The sequence below is a fragment of the Salmo trutta genome, chromosome 3 (genome assembly GCF_901001165.1).
Source record: "Salmo trutta chromosome 3, fSalTru1.1, whole genome shotgun sequence".
In the NCBI taxonomy this organism is placed as follows: domain Eukaryota; kingdom Metazoa; phylum Chordata; class Actinopteri; order Salmoniformes; family Salmonidae; genus Salmo; species Salmo trutta.
In genome coordinates, this window is record NC_042959.1 from 49,450,143 (window position 1) to 49,471,891 (window position 21,749).

The 21,749-nt window shown below is 42.5% G+C and overlaps 1 protein-coding gene across 2 annotated transcripts; it reads right to left on the reverse strand.

Moving 5' to 3' along the window:
- Positions 1–1,914: 1,914 nt before the first annotated feature.
- LOC115176992 (akirin-1) lies at positions 1,915–20,070 on the reverse strand. Of its 2 annotated transcripts, XM_029737422.1 has the most exons (6): positions 19,707–20,070; positions 4,959–5,102; positions 3,949–3,993; positions 3,178–3,306; positions 2,521–2,592; positions 1,915–2,338 (listed from the first exon to the last, which is right to left on the reverse strand). In XM_029737422.1, the coding sequence occupies exons 1-6, from the start codon at positions 19,909–19,911 to the stop codon at positions 2,328–2,330; spliced, it is 606 nt and encodes a 201-aa protein (XP_029593282.1). In that variant the 5' UTR covers positions 19,912–20,070; the 3' UTR covers positions 1,915–2,327. The 2 variants fall into 2 exon arrangements, with proteins under 2 accessions (XP_029593282.1, XP_029593291.1); XM_029737431.1 differs by lacking the exon at positions 3,949–3,993.
- Between the last annotated feature and the right edge of the window lie 1,679 nt (positions 20,071–21,749).

Below are 21,749 nucleotides of genomic sequence, written 5' to 3' on the forward strand. Positions count from 1 at the left end.
TCATGCTGATTGAGTTCGAATAACAGACTGGAAGCTTCAAAAGAAGGGTGGTGCTTGGAATCATTGTTCTTCCTCTGTCAACCATGGTTACCTACAAGGAAACACGTGCCGTCATCATTGCTTTGCACAAAAAGGGCTTCACAGGCAAGGATATTGCTGCCAGTAAGATTGTACCTAAATCAACCATTTATCGGATCATCAAGAACTTCAAGGAGACTGGTTCAATTGTTGTGAAGATATATTCTGCAAAAGGTACAGGGATTGGACTGCTGAGGACTGGGGTAGTCATTTTCTCTAATGAATCCCCTTTCCGATTGTTTGGGGCATCCGGAAAAAAGCTTGTCTGGAGAAGACAAGGTGAGCGCTACCATCAGTCCTGTGTCATGCCGATAGTAAAGCATCCTGAGACCATTCACGTGTGGGGTTGCTTCTCAGCCAAGGGAGTGGGCTCAATTTTGCCTAAGAACACAGCCATGAATAAAGAATGGTACCAACACATCCTCCGAGAGCAACTTCTCCCAACCATCCAGGAACAGTTTGGTGACGAACAATGCCTTTTCCAGCATGATGGAGCACCTTGCCATAAGGCAAAAGTGATAACTAAGTGGCTCGGGGAACAAAATATCGATATTTTGGGTCCATGGCCAGGAAACTCCTCAGTCCTTAATCCCATTGAGAACCTGTGGCCAATCCTCAAGAGGCGGGTGGACAAACAAAAACCCACAAATTCTGACAAACTCCAAGCATTGATTATGCAAGAATTGGCTGCCATCAGTCAGGATGTGGCCCAGAAGTTAATTGACAGCGTGCCAGGGCGGATTGCAGAGATTTTGAAAAAGGGTCAACGCTGCAAATATTGACTCTGCATGAACTTCTTGTAATTGTCAATAAAAGCCTTTGACACTTATGAAATGGTTGTAATTATACTTCAGTAATCCATAGTAACATCTGACAAAAATATCTAAAGACACTGAGGCAGCAGACTTTGTGAATATTCATATTTGTGTCACTCAAAACTTTTGGCCATGTCTGTACTGTACTCTGGTCATCTTTCCCTCGATCCTAATTAGTCTCCCAGTCCCTGCCACTTAAAAACATCCCCACAGCATGCTGCTGCCACCACGCTCCACCATAGAATGGTTTTGGTACTGCCGCACTTCCTCCAGACGTGACGCTTGGCATTCAGGCCAGAGCTGAATTTTGGTTTCATCAGACCAGAGAATCTTGTTTCTCATGGTCTGAGAGTCCTTCAACTGCCTTTTGGCAAACTCCAAGCGGGCTGTCATGTGCCTTAAAGGTTGTTTCCTTCTGGCCACTACCATAAAGGCCTGATTGGTGGAGTGCTGCATATATGGCGATCCTTCTGAAAGATCCGTGCCTCGACACAATCCTGTCTCGAAGCTCTACGGACAATTCCTTCAACCTCGTGGCTTGGTTTTTGCTCTGACATGCACTGTCAACAGTGGGACCTTATATATAGACAGGTGTGTGCGTGCATTTCCAAATCATGTTTGATCAAGTTTATTTACCACATGTGGATTCCAAGTTGTAGAAACATCAATGGAAACAGGATGCATCTGAGCTCAATATCAATTCTCATAGCAAAAGGTCTGAATACTTATATAAATAAGGTCTGTTTATCTTTAATAAATGTGTAAAAAAAAGTGGATGTATTTAACCAATTTTAGAATAAGGCTGTGTTGTAACAAAATGTGGAAAAAGTGAAGGGGTCTGAAATCTTTCCGAATGCACTGTAATGGTCTTCAATTGATTATGCAACCTTAAAATACATGCACTGGACAAATAAACCTTCCTTTGACAAAATACTAACTGTCTTTTTTTAAATTATAAAGTAAATAAATGACAAACAGTTTGTTCAACAATGCATAACAAAAAAGAAATTGGGGGAAACCATTTTAAATCACAGAAATTTTATTTTCAAAAGAATTCCACATCCTCAGGTAAAGAGTTGGAAAAGAAACTGGGTGGATGAGAGGCCAGGGGGCTTTAGTAATACAGCTTCTGCAGTGCTGGCAGGTTATAATACAGAAGGATCAGAAAAGCCACTACAGCACTGGGGAGAACGACAGATCTGCTTTAGTCAAAAATCCAGAGCAATAGCATCTCTCGAATCATTACATTTTCTTCCGATTCATTAGCGTTTTGGCCAGCAGCCAGTTTTGGATAAAAAAAAAAAAAAAAATGGATAAACCATGGCACCCAAAAAGCATGAAAAAAAGAAATAAAAATCACAAATCTAGTGGAGGAAGGGGCAGTAGAAGAGCAGCCATCTTGTGAGAAAAGCTGGTACCTCATCAATGGGGAATTCAAGAGACATCTGAAACAGAGGGATTGAATAATGGATGAAAACAGCATGAAGACAAATGAGATGACAAGATAATGCATTAGAATTCTGAACAGAGAAAAATGTACTTTGTGGCTGTAGGGATTGCTTTGTTTACTCTTCAGAAGCAAAATTGTGTACGGGTAGAATGTGAAGACTGAAACTCTGATACTTACAACTAGCAGGCCTTGTGCCGTATCTTCGCATGATCTGGTCTTGTGTGAATTTCACAAAAGATTCGTATTGTTCTGTAACAGAGGATCAAAATGGCTGTTGGATTAGTACAACATTGTGGAGGTGCAGATTCAAGTACCAGATATGTATCAACACATATTGGTGTCCTTCCTACATGTGATGCAAAAAAATAATACTTGGTGCTTCAGCCTTCACTAAACATCATCTAAATGGTTGATCATTCCAGTCAGAGCAGAATTATATTCTAGAAACATTAGCAGTCTTGGCTAGTAGTGTCTAGTCTATAAATCCATATCTGCCAAGAGCAGCCCTTAATTAAACAAAAACAATCAGCAGGACATTAGATGAAGGCATTAGATGTGTTCTGGGGGAGCAGGAATTAGGCCTCTCCTATTGCACACTGGGTGCCATAACATTTAAGATTTTTCATAAGACAGAAGGAACAAACTAAAGCCATTTTCACACTATCGTGCTGACCCGAACCACTGTGCTAGCTGACATTTTGGCATGGTTCCAGCATCTACAGTTGATGCGTAACCATGCCAGCTCAGCTCGTTTTGGCGCGGTTTGGCTCAGTAATGTGAAAAGCGCTTTTGACTGAGGTTTAAGGATGGTGATATGCAATGTGCCATCTGTACCTGCAAGTTTTGTGTTGAGGATCTGTTCATACTCCTCCCGGATCTTCTCCTCATGGTCTTTGAGCAAGCGCTCGCACAGGTAGCTCACCTGCCTCAGTGTGAACGACGGCTGGTCCTTCCTCGAGGCACCTGGGACACAGTGAGATTTTAAATAAGCTGACATTGTGAACTCTGGCCTGGGCAATGTCCTCTCTAGGAATAGATGTCTGCGCAACAATTTCTTGTTTGCCGTTTGTCGCCTTCGACTCAGCAGCAGCCTAGAGCAGTGGTTCCCAACCGGTGTGCTGCGTGACATGAACTCATGTGTTCAGCCATGGGTGAGCATAGGCCCACCCACTGGGGAGCCAGGACCTGCCAATCAGATTGAGTTTCTACCCACAATAGGGCTTTATTAGACAGAAATACTCCCCAGTTTCATCAGCTTTCCAGGTGGCTGGTCTCAAACATGAAAATGGCACATGGTTGCATCTGTATTTTGTTAAGTCTAGTGCGCTCGGGCTGTTACATTTGTATCACTTGAGGGGCACGCGTCACGAGCAAAGGAATTTGTATCATTTTACTTAGTCTGTGAAAACCATTAGCTCAGGCAAGTCTGATTAGGCTTTTATTTTTATATACATGGCTCTGGGTTAGCTATACCAGAGCCTCTGCTATAGAAACAAACGGAACATGACTTTGAAGGTGCAACCACGGACACAATGTAGAAAACAGCTTGACTGTACCCCCCCAAAAAACATAGTAAAAAATATATATATATTTTTTAAAACATACCAGAGCTTAATTTTCTTATTTCTTGCGCAGATTCTTGGGACGCTCCTAAGGGGTACAAACAACTTAACCATCATGAGTAAGGAACTATCAAAACTATGAAAATATTTCAAATAAAACCTATTTAACATTAAAAACATTTGTCACAGAAAATAGATGGTTTACAGAATGAATCAGATGAGATGGGAGGTCATTACCACTAAATAAATGAATATGGACATTTTAGGTGTGCCGCAGAATTTAATATCCCATCAAGGTGTGCCACGGTTCAAAAAAGGTTGGGAACCAGTGGCCTAGAGGGTCACATGGCACTAACGAGGCCCCGTCGCCAAAGTCTCCTGAGCTTGGAGCTGGATCCAGGGGAAGGCTGAATGATTCATGCCCTAGGCTTTTAAGTGTACTTTGACCCATTCCGAATTTCTGACCAAAGCTTTCAAAAGCTCAATTCCAGGCAATAGTCTCCGAACTAGGAGAGAAAACTATAATTACTAGAACAGTGACAGATATTCACATTCAAGTCAATGGTCTCCCGAGTGACGCAGCGATCTAAGGAGGAGTCACTACAGAGCCTGGTTCGATCCCGGGCTCTATCACAACTGGCCATGATCGGGAGTCCCATAGACCGGCGCACAATTGGCCCAGCGTCTTTCAAGTTAGGGGAGGGTTTGCCCGGGGTAGGCAGTCATCGTAAATAAGAATTTGTTCTTAACCGACTTACCTAGTTAAAGGTTAATAAAAAAACAAAATTAAGTAATTGCCTATGTGTTTGGAGACATCAAAAAGAAGAGGGCACTGACTAGCTATACTTGAGCCAATGGGATCTATAAAAACATATACCGACTCCAAGCATCATTATGTAACGTCTGTGGCTGAAATGTTTGGGGTTTGTATTACCGCTGCGTGCTCACACTGAACACCATGTAAGTGGTGATGGGGTTTGGCAGGGGACTCAGTTGTTGCCGCCCCCCCCGTGTGTACGTACACATGTGTCCCTCTCTCTCGCAGGGTCTCACCTGGCGGGGAGCTGGGGGCGGTGAGGGAGGAACTGGGGGCATCGGTGGAGCTACAGGCAGCCTCACTCTGGTTGAAGGCCCCCTCCAGCTGCCGTCGCCTCTGGTAGCGGCTGTACTCCTGACGGATGTTCTGGAAGATCTGCTCTGTAGAGGGGACAGAACACAGGGGACACGGTCTTAAACAGGGCCGGGAACAACCAGCACTCAGAGGACAAATAATGCCAGGAGCACCAATATGAAAATGGTGCCCGTCTAGTTGACTTTAGAAGACAAGCCAGCCTGCCTTGAAAGTCCAAACATAAAAAGGTGACCGGTTTATTTTTAGATGGTCTTTGATCATAGCAACCCAGCCATGTCAGATAGCTAAGAACATTCAGCTTCTGAGAATGTCAATGTGTTCCAAAATTGCATGTTGTTGATCACTACAAGCTACAATCATGCTATAGGCCTAGTGTTCAATGAGAGCAGAATGTTTTCCCACAAGCCTAAATGAAGGCCCACAGCTATGCACACATCCTGTGTGCTGCAATGTTCAGCTGATGTGGTTTTCAAAACAAAACGCACTAACAGGAAGGAGCGCTTTAAAGCTGGGCGAGACTAACATCCGCGACAAACACACCAGCTGTGTCAAACCCCACAGCACACTTGTGTGCACACGCATACACTTCCTCAAAAATAATCCACCCCTGAGATCCCGTGACTGGCAAGAAGGGGCAAAGGAGTCAGTTTCACTTCTTCCTTCAAATCTTTCAGGAATTGTGACAAATCCATAGCTGACTAGAAAACAGTCAGGCTTAACAGGTCTTCATGTCTGAGGGGCAAAATAAGCCAAGACAAAAATAGTAGACAGCTTGTCTTGTACCAGCATGTCCGGCAATAACACAGAAAGAAAACTACTCTAATATTTGACGCACAGGTCTACTTGACAGTGATGCTAAAGCAATACAGAGGGCGGGAAGGAGCATGAAACAGGGCACCGGCCTGCCATGCTACAGCCTCCTTTCCAGAGAAACTGGGTTGGGCTTCATCCTCCAAGGTCTTTTGGTCACTGCAGAGCTGGGCCTCAGCCAGGCTGCGTCCCTATGGCACCCTATTCTCCATGTAGGGCACTACGCTATGAAGGGATTAGTGCGCCATTTGGGATTAGGTAATCTAACGTAGCAGGCGTAAAGGAAAAACACCACAGCGGAGTTCACACATCCGGTTTTCAGCAGAAAAGATAGCTAGGTTGAATTAGCATTAGCCCTGAAAACCAGATGCATCCGGTTGTTGGCAACGCCGCTAAGCCTAGGGACGAGCCTAGAGATCTGTGGACAGAGCTAGGCCATATATGTACTCAGGCAGTGGTGGTACCCACTCTTTTTAGCCTAAGCAGTGGGACTGCAACTAAAGCCTTTTGACTTAATTTCAGGGCCAATTCCAGTATTCAGCAAGCAATCTTGGAGGAAGTAGGTAGCCCCTAATCGGTGAAGACTTTTCTTGGCAAGAGTCCATATCCCACTGGAAACCTTTTCAAAATCAGATCCACTAAGATGTGGCACATCACTTGCAAGGGTTTTGACTAGGCTATGTTCAATAAGAACATTAGCCAACATACAAAGACAAAACTAAACCCATCAACCTGGTGCTAAACTGAAATTTCAGATTGGGTGTAAAGTTCAAAGATATATTGGGAACGAAAACAAGAAAAAAACATGTTTAGGCTATGCCGTTCCCCTGACCAGTGTTGATAACCAGAGTGACTTAACATCCTTATTCCATCTCAAAGGGCGAAGGGCCTATCTAGGGAGGCCTGTCTCATTTATCTTGGGTTGAGAGAGCAGCAGCCATATCAAGGTAAGAGCAAACATGCATGTCTCTGTGAGCTGTTCTGAGGGGGAAGCAAGCCAATATGGCACTTTCTCAATTCATATTTCCTCACCTCCTCAAAATGCATTGTAAGCAGTGGTCTGAGGGGAGGGACATATTGAATATTTGCGTCCAATGCGCTTTGAGGCAAGGAGAGAGCGGAATCTAGGCAAGACGAACTGTAAACTAGCCTTTCTCAGATGCCATTTTGAGAGGGAGGTAGCTAGCCATGTGACTGACTGGCCGGCCATGTATTATCAAGCTGAAGGATTCAAATTTGCAGAGTACACCACCGCAAGAAGAGCAGGACAGGAGCAGCAAGGGAGTTGACCTGAAGCCTTCCTGTGTTAACAATGCAGCGCTAATCTGACAGGCTGTGTTTATTTAGCCACTGCTAAACGATAACTTAATAAAAGCTGTACTTACCCCAGAGACAGGAGTATATGAAAGGGGCTTCCCCTTTGAACAGTTGAGTTGAGGCGTGACTCAAATGTTTCACGATGCTGCATGAACTGACTAGTTGAAAGGCCACTGTGTGAGATTGTCTGCCAATGCTACCCCAAATAGATTGGTGCAATGATCTATTAGCTTGAGCATCACGTTGGTTTATCTAAATAGCTTACCTACAATGAGGCTTAAGCCCAAGTCATAAATCACTCCTTAAAATAAAGTTCTCAAAAGGTTTGGTTCTTTATGTCGGTGCCATGACAGCAAAAGTCACCAGGATCTCAATTCCTGTAGCTACATTTTGAAACGGGGGTGAAAGTAGATTTCATTTCTTCCCGGTACGGGACCTCCTATGTGTGCATGAAATTAAATCATTGAATTAATAGTGATTCTATGTAATTCTAAATCGGATCTCTGTGGGCCTCGTCGTAAAGATTTCTCATTTAACTTTTGAAATGCATTACCTTTTAATGTAGCATAAACAAGTCATGATATTTGCATCTGATTGTCAAACAAACCACTTTAAAAAAGGGCTCCTTTACTAAGCTATAAGGGTTGCAAAGTGTTGTAAACTTTCCGGTAAATTTCCTGAAATTTTCCATGGGAAGTTAGGCCCGGGAAGTTTGATTAAATTCATCAAAAAAGTTAGCCTATAACAGTGAACCTTTTTTGTGGGATACACAAGGCAATTCTAGCTCTTGTGGCATATTTTGGTTAAACTATCCCCAATTCAATGGAATTGCAACCCTCCACATGCACAGTGCATTCTTTAATCACATGTGCAGCTGATTCTCAAGATCTTGCACACTAATGAGATGTTATTGAGCCCACACTACTATACTGTCTGAGCCAAGGACTACATGCTTTCTGGTAAGTTTTGATTACAATACTGGGTGGATGAATCTATTTTATGTGACATAATTTTTTTGTTAAATAGTAAATCGTAGCCTAGAGCAAAGTGCTTAAATCATTTCTAACTTGTTAACAACTTTTGCTAGTTAGTTTTTGCTACCATGTGGGTTTTAGCCTGTTAACTGAGGAGTGTTAATTCACTTGTTTCCATACATGTTACATTTGAAAACATTTATCTTACAAAGGTGGTGTTTAATCTGTTTATCTATTTGTACATGGAATTGTATTATTAATTTTACGAATCTTTACAGGAAAATGCCACGAGCACTATCTGATGGATGGAGACATTTCACTTTAGCTAATGAAGAAGGAAAAGCTGTGTACATTTGCAAATACTGTGCCAAATCATGTGAAGAATGCAACAATGATGCAGAATCATCTGGCCAAGTGCATAAAGTTCCCTCAGCGCTCACAACAAGCAACCTCTGACAAAAGTTCCTCTACTTCTATGCGAGTAGAAAAGTATTAATCAGACACCTTATCGATAGCAACAGCTCATGTCTTCGTGGAATCAGAAGTTTATTTGACTCAATGGAGGAACGTAGTCAGAGAAAGGCTGATGAATGTCTTGCTCGAGCTGTGTATGAAACTGGTTCACCTCTGATGCTCACAGGCAATGTGTATTGGAAGAGATTTCTGAATGTTCTGCGCTCAGCATACACCCCTCCAACCAGACATGCCTTATCTACTCATTTGCTGGATGCAGAGTTCAGAGTTTAAGTGAAGGTCAAGTAAATCAGAGAAAGCAGACTGTATTGCAATCTGACGGGTGGTCGAATGTTCGTAGGCAACAAATAATTAACTACATCTCCACCCCTCAACCAGTATTCTACAAGAGCACAGACACAAGGGACAACAGACACACCGGTCTCTACATTACAGATGAGCTGAAGGCAGTCAATGACCTTGGACCACAGAAGGTATTTGCACTGGTGACAGACAATGCTGCGAACATGAAGGCTGCTTGGTCTACCCTCACATCACAGCCATTGGCAGTGCAGCTCGTGCATTGAATCTGCTCCTCAAGGACATCATGGCACTAAAAACAATGAATACACTCTACAAGAGAGCCAAGGAAATGGATAGGTATGTGAAGGGTCATCAAGTTATAGCAGAAATCTACCTCACCAAGCAAAGTGAGAAGAATAAGAGCACCACATTGAAGCTGCTCAGCAACACCCATTGGGGTGGTGTTGTCATCATGTTTGACAGTCTCCTGGAGGGGAAGGAGACTCTCCAAGAAATGGCCACATCAGTCTGCTGATATAGACAGCCCCACCAAGAGGATCCTCCTGGATTATGTATTTTGGGAGAGTGGTAAGCAGCGTGAAACCTATAGCAGTAGCCATTGCACGGATTGAGGGAGACAATGCCATCCTTTCTGATGTTCAGACTCTGCTTGCAGATGTAAGAGAATAAATCCATACTGCCTTCGCTGTTGCTCTAAGCAGAGGAAACTGCAGTTCTGAAATACATCAAAAGCGTGACGACTACTACCTGAAGCCCATACACGCCACAGCGTACATGTTGGACACCAAGTATGCTGGCAAGAGCATCCTGTCTGGTGCAGAGATCAACAAAGCCTATGGTGTCATCACTACCGTGTCTCGCCACCTTGACCTGGATAAGGGCAAGGTTCTTGGCAGTCTGGCGAAATACACTTCCAAGCAAGGGCTTTGGGATGAAGATGCAATATGGCAGTCGTGCCAACATATCTCATCAACTTTGTGGATCTGAGGCGCTTTCCCCGGTTGCCATTATCATCCTCCAAATCCCACCAACATCAGCCGCCTCAGAGCGCAACTGGTCCTTGTTTGGGAACACACACACATCAAAGCACTCAACAGGCTGACCAATACAAGGCTTGAAAAATTGGTGGCCATCCGGGCAAATTTGAGGCTTTTTGAGCCTGACAACAAGCCATCCTCAACAAGGTTGGAAAGTGAGGGTGAAGATGAGGCCTCAGAGTCTGATGTTCAAGAGGTGGACATTGAGGTCCAGGGAGAAGACGTGGAAGCCTGAGAGGAAGACAACTAAAGCTTTTGTTTCTAGACTATCATTTCACAGATGTACGTTGAAAAAGGTTTTGGGAGATGCGCTGGATCATTCAATATTCCCTTTCTTTTGTTGTTCAGTGAAATCATCCCATGTGAAGAGTCAACTCATTTAATTGAAAGTTAAATTCGTAACTAAATAGTTAATTTTTTCCCCCCTATTGGAAGGATTTAATAATTTGCAATTATGTCTACTTATGATAAGGTAAAATGTTTGTCCCCATATATGGTAAATGCAAAAATCACATTTAAAATGGTAATAATTTGCATTTATTTTCATTAATTCCCATATATTCCGGTTAATTCCCATGGAAAGTTTCCACCTTTGAATATTCCCCAAAATGTGCAACCCACACACATTCATCTACTTGCAACATATTTCCAGCATCCAAACACTGTTGAATGGAAATAGACATCTGTTACACAATACACCACCAAGTGCAATGACATTTTGCCGATTGTCATTAGGCCAGAATTCATGCATTCAGTGCTGCCGCGCAGGTAGGCCATTAATCTCTGCCTTGGCAAAATGTCAGTGTTCGCATCGAACCATATTGCATTTTGGAGGAAAAGCTATACCACCCATTTTCAAGTCCATTTGCAATTTTTTTATGCCTCTGACATACAGTTGGCTAATGACAAATAAGGGTGTAATAGCCTAGTTTTCATTACATTTTGTTTCAATTATTGTGATATGCTGATGTTTTACCAGTATGGCGTACCGCCACTATTTATTTGGCTGGGACGCCATACTGGACCGTTTTACTTTCACCCCTGATTTGATCAAACGCATTAAGTTGACAAGAGACATCCTTTCCGAATCAGGGTATATCTGCACTTGGGTGGGGTGTGCTGTGCTGAATGATCTCAGAACTCCAGGCTAACCTTTTGAGTGACAAGTGAAATCTCTCCCCTACTGCCAGTCACTGCCAGCCAGGCCAGCACTGCCAACCACCAGAATACCAATCTTGGGGTGTTGCCTAGCAACAATGACCCTGCCACAGCCAGGCCAAAGCAATCAATCACAGAGACTTCCTGCGAGAGGGAAAAGCCTCAGCTAAAAAGCTTAGGGAGAGAACAAACAAAAACAGTGTACAAGGCAAGAGATTGGCCAGATAAATTGTACGTGGGGACGACGGGTGGCGGGGAAGAGAAAAACGGGCCGTCTGACTCATTTCACCCTCCATTGCTGAAGTATAGTGGGGGGACTTACGGACTCCAAAGCCGCCAGGAAGAAGGCTGTATTGTGGGTCAGGCCAAGTTGATGTAGCAAAGACTTGAAGTATAGACATCATTGGTTGCTACTATAGCATGACTATGGGTGGCAACTGGCCACAGGGCTTACTAACTTAAGTTAGTGTATAAGGAATTGAAGGAAAATTCTGGCGAGAAGTACTAGGCTAACGCTGTGTTGAACAGTAACACAAAAGTAGGTCAGGTTGCAGTATTCTTCAAACACAAACCAGATTAATTTATTGCCCATTAAGGTAAGAACCTGGAAGGAAATTCTGCACGTAGATCCAAATCCAACAAATCCCAACTCCGTTACCCACTGAAGACATCTGAGCTGATGCCATCTGTCACGACAATACAGCACATGCATTACAAGTAGGGATGTGAACATGTTCAGTCTGTTTGTAGAATAATCTAGCCTATTCATTGATGATAGGCCCTACTTTACTGAAGTTGCGAGCCAAGAAATGCAAGATATAGCGGTCCAATGCGAGATGCAGCTTTTGAGTGCCAATAGACGGGTCTAGTGCACGGTTCTGACTGGCTGCCTAGTGGCCGACCTGCCTATACAGTGTCCCTCGATAGGAAAGAGTTGAGTGTTTGTGTTCTCCGAAGTACGCCAACTAAAATCAGTCCCTTCCATTCCAAAAACACTGAATCTTTGGAGTCGATTCCAAATCTTGATACTCAGAAATGGGAGTCGACTTACTGGATGGGGAGAATAGTCATCCATCTATGGAGAAACAAAAAAATAAAATTATACGCTTTAGAATTTGAAAATACAAATCTGGTTCTCATAAAATGTTTGATCTTTCCTCTATACAACACAAAAATATTTTGAGTTTGGTGACAAATCATACAAGTTTACTGGCCAGACAACTTTGTCATTCTGTATTTCAATGATTCAAAGTTAAATGTGTAACTAGGGAATTACACTCTTCTCCCAAGGACATCAATGACAGATGCCCACCTAAAGCAGATATTAATAACCCTTTAATCATGCACAACTTTTTGGAAGACTAATCTCCCTGCCCTGAACCAGGAAGATTCTAACTTCCTGAATAAGGAAATCTGAGAAACAATTCAATCTCTAACGAGCGACAAGATCCTGGGCCCAGATGGATTCCCTGGTGAATTCTATAAAACATTCAACAACATTCTTTCCCTACCTGCACAAACTGATTGTTCAGGCCAATGAGGATGGAGCTCTCCCACCTACTTTGAATGAGGCAGCTATTACAGTTATACATGAAGGGTAAAGATCTGGAAGTAGGGTCATACAGTCCAATACAGACCAGAAGATCTTTGCAAAAAAACTCTGGCTAACATGGCTAAGTGGGCAAATTGGTCCAGTCGGACCAGACAGGCATTATCCCCAACAGAAACTCATTCTTCAATCTCAGGCGCCTCTTCAACATGATGTATTTCTCAGGTTACCCAACTTTGACCTTGCTGTTAAATCTCGGCGCTGACAAAGCCTTAGACCAAGTTGAATGGTCCTACGGAAATGTAATGGAGACGGGTTCATAAAATGGATCCAGCATCTATAGACGTACCCCATGTGCAAGAATACTCACTAACCAATCAGTCGCCCCAATTGAACCTTTATAGAAGAACAAGGCAGGGTTGTGCGCTGAAAATATTTCCTATCTAGGAATTGTAGTTACCAAACACACCATTTAAAAGAGAATCCCCCCCCCCCCGATGCAAAAACTCAAGGCAAACATACACATTTTAGAGAACTCTCCCAATTTCCCTGCTCATAAGAATGAATGCCCTCAAGATGGTCTTCCTCCGGAAAATGCTTTACCTAATCCAGAACATCCCAGTATTGATATCTAAGTCATTTCATAAATAACTAGACTCCAACTAATATATATATATATATATATACACACATACATACATTTTTTAAAACAGGATAGGTAAAAAAGAAAAACCTTTGTAAGTCCAAGAAGGGAGGATTGGCTCTCCCAAATTGTATATTTTACTATTGGGCCGCTAACCTCCGTGCTGTTACGTTTTGGCTGCTCGCTTGGTATGGAGCTAGAAGGGGTGGCAATCGTCTTTATTGGCGGTGTGATCATGTCCCATCAATTTGGAGATGTCACTTTATAGTAATAATCATATTATTCATAGCACAGTCCATATCTGGAAGCAAATTAAGGCCGTATGTGGCCCACAACCTGGTTCAATACTGCCCGCAGAATCATGCTCAGAGCAAAGAATTTGTGATAGTACAGTTTTGAAAAATGTATTTGTTATTCAAATTAAAAAGTCCAATGAATACTCACCTTTGTGTAATGATTTAACTCCCACCGCTTGTGGGACATTTATTTTGAAGGCCCGTATAATTTACTGCATGAGGACAGACTGACTGACACGTCACAGATACAAATAGTAGCTAGCTAGAATTTGCACGAAAATGTGTTAAAGATTTCAAAGAAAATTAGATATATAGATATATCTGTCAGTCTTACACATGTATTATCCTGTAATATATATATATATATATATATTTGTGGCCCTCCATGGAAAATAATTGCCCAGGCCTGCCTTAGGAATGATATGGGTCTGCTACCTATAGCGAGGAATCCCTTCTTTGCCCCCTCTAACCTTGATAACAACTTGATGGGGAGAGCTAGGGATCAATACCATAAGGGATCTATATATATATATATAGAAGGGACCTTTGCCTCCTTTCATTTGCTGAGGGAAACCTATAATCTTCCCAGAAGTAATTTATTCACATACCTACAGATTAGAGACCAAGTTCTAGTACATCTTCCTACATCTGGAAAGGCTAAACCTTCCATGTTTGACAGTTGCATCAATTTGTCCCACTTCAGGCAAATTGATATCTCGTCTATATGACGCTTTCAAACTGTTAGCGCACCCTCTACAGATACCATTAAGGCAACATTTGAGGAAGAGCTAGGCACTGACATTTCTGTACCAGATTGGGAAGATATCTTGGGAGCATAATCACACGTAAATTAACCCCAGACATTCAAGATCTTACACAGATTACACTCCTCCAAAAATTAAGGTGCATAGGATGTAGGGGGGTGCATGATAAATGTCATGCTGCGGAAGGTACACTACTCCACTGCTTTGCGCTATGCTCTAACCTGCATGATTATTGGTGTGGAATTTTTGGGGATTCTCTGAAGTTCTGGAGACTAATTGACCAGATCTACTGCTGATCATCCTGGGAGTCTCAGAAATACTACAGAGATTAACCAAGCCCCAACACCAACTAATCTCAGTCTCCTTTTGGCAAAAAAATAAAATAAACATTTGTTGTTTTGGAAAAAGGAGGAAGCTCCCTCTATCAAATTATGGTTCAGTGATTTGGCAAACACGTAGAAAAAAAACATTTTGAGCAATACATAACCCAAATTTGATCAAATCTGGCAACCTCTCCACTCTTATTTGGACCATTCCGTGCTGTGAAATTGTACATTTCAATGCACTCATACCCGTGATCTTTCCATCTACCCTGGGGCAACATGTGCTTGCACCATTATCCTAGCAATAGGGGGGGGGGTCCTTGTTCAGATTTTTTATTTTACCTATAACTCTAGGTCTTTTATGTTTGTGTAAGAATTTCATCATTTGTCTTCTCTACAAAGTACCTATACACCATTGTGTTCAATAAAAAATATTTCAGCTAAGAAATGGGAGTCGACGTGGAAAGACTCCCACTAAGCCACTAAACGTAAACCTTTGGATGCCTTCTACCATAGCACCCTTCACTTTATCACAGGTGACAGTTTTAATACTCACCACTGCATCCTGAATGAAAAAGGTTGACTGGTCCTCATTAAAGTCTCGTAGATCAGTTAATTATTCCAATCAAGTGAGCTGAAGGGGGAGGAAAACCTGTCCATGTGCCCTGGGATCTACAACAAAGGAAACCTGATTGGCTCACGGGGGGGGGACTGAACAGAAACTGCCTTCACTGGAAAACCCACAGCGGAGAAGCTAGCACGCAAAGAGCTACAGTGTGGCCTCTCGCAGGGTAAAGGTGAGCATAATATCAGGTATCTGGGCCCAATGTCTGTAGACACAAACATCTTACATTCCTTTCCCCTCTGCAGCTGCTGTGCAGTATGGAATTCAGCAAGCGAGGCGGATACTGAGTAAAATGCCAGTGTGCATGAAGCCGGAGGATAGCTGGCCTGTACATACAAAAACCATTAAAGTGGTGAAAGAAAGCACAGCTAATCAAGGGAAAGAGGCTAAAATTCAGAAGGCGATTGTGTGATAAGGGTAAACCAGTCGCGTGACAAATCCATTGCACACAGGAAGGCAGACAAGATACCTCGTCCTCCATCTGCCATTACACAAGCTTCTTCAGCTGTTGAAACCTGCATGCGTGTGAACCTGCCAACACCCTTGTGACGTTGCTAGATTTTCTGCTTTTTGGGTCAAAAGTGCCATCAGCCTTAGCTTGTGATGGATAAGTTTTTTCTGGATCAAAAAGTGGCTTAGGTGGGGGATGTGGTGGGTCCGTTGGCACAGCCGAATGTGATATTTTAGAGACCCCTCTTGACATTGTTGCATTTAAGCAAATTTCTTGTAATTCCACAAATATCTCTATTGAGCTGAGAAATTTTTCCAATTTAAAGCAAATTTCCTGTGATTTTACACATTCTGCTATGGAGCTGAGAGAATTGCCTTTTTATAGCTAATTTCCTGCATTTTGCCATGGCTAATGCAGTTTATTTTGCTCAAACACAATACAATGAATAAATGTACTGTTATGGATTTTTTAATTCACTGTCTAGCTTTATTTCAATGATTGTTCAAAAGATGATAGATATCTACATACTTTATATCTGGTTTCAGTTTAATTTTACACAGAAAGCATTATTTCCCCATCCAGAAAATGAATACACCCTGTTTGGACATAGGCTTCCCGAAAAAACACTTAGGCGGCCCGCCCAATGATTTCAATGGCAGATAAACCCTGGATACACAGATGTCCCCTTACAAAAGAGAGAATATTTTTTTCCCCTATGAAACAAGTCCTTGCCCAAACAAAACAGGCTTAGGACTAGTCTACATGTCAGTTGCACAATCTGGTTTGGTACGATGGACTAGACAGGACAAGGTCAACTGTCTTTGTCCAGAACTGGGTCGCCAGTCACACAGTTCCCCTTTCACGTCCACTATCATAGCCTATGTGGGAACCCACAGTTCAGGCCAAGCACAAATATCTCAAGGACAGATGACAAATTCAAAGCTACTCCCTAATATCCGCTCACCTTTTTTGATATATCATTGTCATTTTGGAGTAACATCGTTAGAGAACAAAAGTGTTTGGGGAATGTTAGGTATTCACTCTGTGGGCATTCAATTAGATACAGTCGAGGACAGCGCTAACCCCTTTCAAAGGTCGATGGGCGCCATGAAGAAAACTAAAATCAGACCGAAGGTGGGACGCTGGGAGCTGGTGGCCATGGGAATTCAGTGTCACAGAATATTCTGAAGACAGGAATTTTGGACAAATACAGGGATGTAACCTGGTGAGGTCCCAAAAAGGTGATTTCAGAGTGGGGTTGTCACAATACCAACATTTTACTAATGATGTGATACCGGGCCAAGTATCACGATACCAATAAATATCATGGTACCACAGGGTTTGCGGCCCCCGCCATCACGAAACTAAGTAGTATCATGATACCATTGGGTTTGCGCACCTCTAGGACGCCTGTTCCAGTTCTATACAGTCGGCACGTGTGATGCACAAAAACCTGTCCCTGATATTCACATCTCTTCTCAATCCAACACATTGAATGCTATTTATCCCTTTTTCCTGTGCCTCCCAAATTTCTGTATTGCCATGGTATCATGTTGTTAGCTAGCTAGTCAGGTAACATGACAATACAAGACAGTTTGTCGCAGGATAAGGCATCTTCGGTAATATGGGGCATAACTTGAGCGGTTTTCAGTGACGTAAAAGCACAAGCATGACGGTCACCGTGGTCCGCTTTTCCTCTATGGCAGTGGCACTGAGGCTGCGTGGAAGCGAAGCCTAGTCAGACTGGCCTGCTTGTTAAGGGCAAAATGAAAAGATATGTGATGCGAGCCGTACCAATAATTAAACAAATGTAACAGAAAATAAAGCACTGCCTGCACACCCCAGCTAAATAACAGACGGAGGAAAGCAGCTGAGTAGACTAATGGCTGGTTAGGAGACGCAGCTGGCTGCTCAGAGCTGCCACACGTGATATTGGATGAAAGACTCATTCTGATATGACATATCTGGCGTCATACTCTAAACTCTGATATTCTAGTTGTAGGACACTTAGAGATGCATTCTGTGCGCAGACATTGAGAGATAAGGTAGTGATCACACCAGGGGAAGATCTGTTTATACCTCTTTTATAGCGCAATGGGTAATATACCGAGTCTGCAAACTTGGTCAAACCCAACCTTATATATCTACACGATTCACATAGATGACCTATTTTGAGATCAATCTGGAGGTGAAATAAAAACCCCTGTTTAGGCAAGGTGCTGGCTAGCGGAGTAGAACACTTGAAAAATAAAAAAAAAGGAGAGCTGCACACTAGGAGCTCAGATGCCATGACTTTATAACCAACATTTCAACAGACAAGCTGTCTTCATCAGGCTATAATGACAAAGGGATCAAAACAGTTAATACGTTTACATCCCTGGAAATATGTAAAAAGGTGCGACCACCAACTGCCTTGGTGAAGGAAAAGCAGTCAATTTAAAAAAGAGAGATAGGCCAGACAAAGACAAACCAGGAGGGGGGTTAACCAGTTCAATAGCGGAGGCATTCACATCAAGACGCAGGCCTGGGTAATGATAAGGGTGGGATAGCCTCAAAAACAAAAATGACCTGGAGTGCCCAGTCCATACAAACTCTGGCCCAGGAGGCAGTCCATCCTACACCCTTATTAGATTTTTGAGTCATTGAAATGATTTGTGTGACAGGAGCTGCCCGTCCATTCAACTGCAGCAGGATGCAGGGATTGAATGTTTAAAAGGATTTACTGTGGTGCACTAAACAAAAAATATATATAATCTGCATGAAATGAACAAGGGGTTCAAAATGAATGATCAGCCCCCAGCATTGTAATCCTCCAGTTAAAATATTATACACAAATCTCAACAAAGAAATGAGATCAAATTGTGCCAAGTGGGAGCAGGATTTTAATTAGGGTTTAGACAGCTGTGAAGATTAGATGCTGTCAAATAGCTCGCCTCTACTCCGGTGACGGCACATTCAATGAGCTTTGTTGGATTGCAGTCGAGATACCCAGGTAATTATCTTGCCACCCCTGCAGTCCCCCACACTCGCTCAACTCTCACATGGGATAGATAACATTTTCAAGCGGGTGGGCAGGATGGGTGCGAGCATAAAGCGTTAGAACAATGCCCTCTCAGCCCAGGGAAAACAGAGAAGGTATAAACCATTTTTTAATAACTATTCCCACACTTCTAAACAAGAAGCCTTGGACGTTTCAATGCAGCGTTCTACTATATAAAAATAAGTCTGCTCATGGAATATAGTGGGTTAAATGTACAGCACTAAGTACCTCGCTAGTCAAACTCAACTGGTCATTGCTAATTTCGCATGTTTTAATTTAGTCACGAGACCAATCATGGATTGTGGACCATGCAAAGAAAGCATGTACGTTAGCTAGCTGGGTTAGGGTTGTTATGCAGCTAGCCAAGTTAGCTATCTTCGCAAGCTGACGCCGAAACATGCATTTTTTTTGCTTTGTGTCATAGATAATGGTGCTAGCTAGCTAACATGCCAGGCAATTAAAATAAACTAATATATTAGTCAACGGCTAACTAGTTAGCCAGCTATAGCGGTATGTTAGCTATCTGACTGCGTTTAGTTACCGAGCAAATGTTAGGCTAGTTACTGTAGGAACCTAACCAGCTAAGTTAACGTTAGCTAACATTAGCTTCTTATATTAGCCTTCCCTGTAGCTCAGTTGGTAGAGCATGGTGTTTGCAACACCAGGGTTGTGGGTTCGATTCCCACGGGGGGCCAGCACAGAAAGAAAAAAAATTATGAAATGTATGCATTCACTACTGTAAGTCGCTCTGGATAAGAGCGTCTGCTAAATGACTAAAATGTAAATGTAAATGTTATACACCAACCCCCGTTCTCGCGAAACACCCATTCCACTCCACCCTAAACCCCCTCCCCCATGTCATCCCCTTGAAATACAGCTAAATCTAACTTTCGACCATTTCTTACCTGGAGTTAGCCTGTGCTCTCCTCCCATAGTCGGGGGAGACATCGAGTGCGATGGGCAGTCAACTGGCGGACGGAGGTTGCACCTTTGAGGGGACGGGGTGCTTGGAGCCCCCGGTAGTGCATTGCACCTTCTTCGCTTAGGAGACTGAGGACTGAGTAGGGCCTCAAACTCCATCGAGCGCTTTAACGTAGCTCCACACGCCATGGTGCCTGAGCAAAATAGACAACGAAGATGTACAGTAGATAAATATCTTCTAAAAATGCTGTAGTCGACTTTCTCTTTCCGTTCCCCTCTCTTCACAACAACGGTTTGCCGAAACCGAGCCAGTAAACGAGCCAACTGCTGTGCCTATCCACTGGATTTCCAATACGTCACAATGGACGACCGTACCATTCTACAAAAAGAGGGGGAATTTAGATTTAGGAAAATAAATGATTCACGTATAATGAATGTATCGTATATAGAGCATAATTGTGATATGTCGACTATATTTCATATTTTATCAATTCAACATACATGTGTGGTAAATTTGGTCAATAATGTAGATCTTTACACGTTTATTGTTGTCATCCACCCCTTTTCTGTTATGACGACTGTTTTCAGTTTAACTCAAATTGAGGTTGAAGAGAGTACTCGATTGTTTTCTAATCGGGTGACGAGAGTACCTTCTCTGCTCCTTTTAACAGGTAGGCCACAGTCAGTATCTGTTGTCTATCATGTTCTTTATAAATACTACATCAAAACACTGTATTCCCTCTTTACATACATCATTGAAAACCAAAAGGCATTTCAAATGTCCTTTCACTTCCCATCAATGATGTCTTTATAAATGACGGTTGAGCAACTCAAGCAAGAGTACCAGATCTGTTGGTGCTCTTTTCAGCTACATTGTTTATTTCCAAGCCAAACATGACAATGAGTGACAGTAGGCATGAATCATGATAGCAAAAACAGACTGGCATTCAGGCTAGCTCTAGATGCTCAATTTAATTAGTTCTTGTTACTTTGCAGTCTCACCTCCCCTCTTGCTTTTTGCCTTCATATTATTTCATCCATGTGTTTTCGATATTGCAAAGAATATCACAGGGAAAACCTTTGAACCACAAATTGATAGATTTCGCTAAGGTTTCTTCATAGGTTAATATGTCACTGTCTGCTAGAATACATCCTAAACATTTGCTAATTGTGATGCATTTAATGACATACTGAGTCCATTGTGACACTACAGGTGAAATGATACATTGCATTGTGTACCATGTAGCCTAGAGCCCTCTGTAAAGGGGAGATTGATTTTTACATTATGGACATTAGCATGTCATGTCATTATAGGTCTCTCCCCATGGCTTATATCTCTACCATTGTCTATTAGAAGTTCACGTTGTCTAAGTGACCCTCAATGTTCACTGACACTGAGGCAATATGTTGTAGCTGCAAGCTCATTGTGTGTGGATAGAAGGGCTGATACTGCAGCACACACCAGACACATTTATTCATGTGATGCACAGTTGAGGAGGCTCTCAGCTAAATTAATCAAGTTGACATTTTATCACTTCACCCCCACAAAGTGTTAGTGGGGCCTGGCACAATGTAGATTTACAGGCTTGGTGTTCTTTTTCTGTTGAGCAATTGAATGTGTCCTTTTAGATTCATATATCCTCATATTTTTTATTCAGAGTAACATTTAATGTATGGTTACACATAAACATTGAAGTCAAAGCATTAGTGAGTTATCCATTGGGTTTCTGGTCCCTAGTACCTGGGAGGGACATGCTTTATGTATTGACATGGATTCATTATCTGTGGTCATCTTGTGTGCCACATTCCTTTAAAGGCCCAGTGCAGTCAAAAACTTGATTTCCCGGTGTATTATTTATATATATATATATTTCCACACTGAGGTTAGAATAATACTGTGAAATTGTTAAAATTATGATAATGCCCTTTTAGTGTAAGAGCTGTTTGAAAATACATTTTTGCCGGGAGGGAGTTTTGGCCTGGCTGCATGGTGACATCCCCAGGTGGTAAATGAGTTAATAGGCCAA

Bases quoted from the DNA above. Each gene is read 5' to 3' on its own strand.
- LOC115176992 (XM_029737422.1), bottom strand. From the start codon at position 19,911: ATGGCGTGTGGAGCTACGTTAAAGCGCTCGATGGAGTTTGAGGCCCTA. The intron at 3,307-3,948 runs GTATGTTTTAAA...ACTGTGTCCCAG, and splicing joins AATAAGAAAATTAAGCTCTG to GTGCCTCGAGGAAGGACCAG. The intron at 2,593-3,177 runs GTACAGATGGCA...CCTCTGTTACAG, and splicing joins CCTCAACACAAAACTTGCAG to AACAATACGAATCTTTTGTG.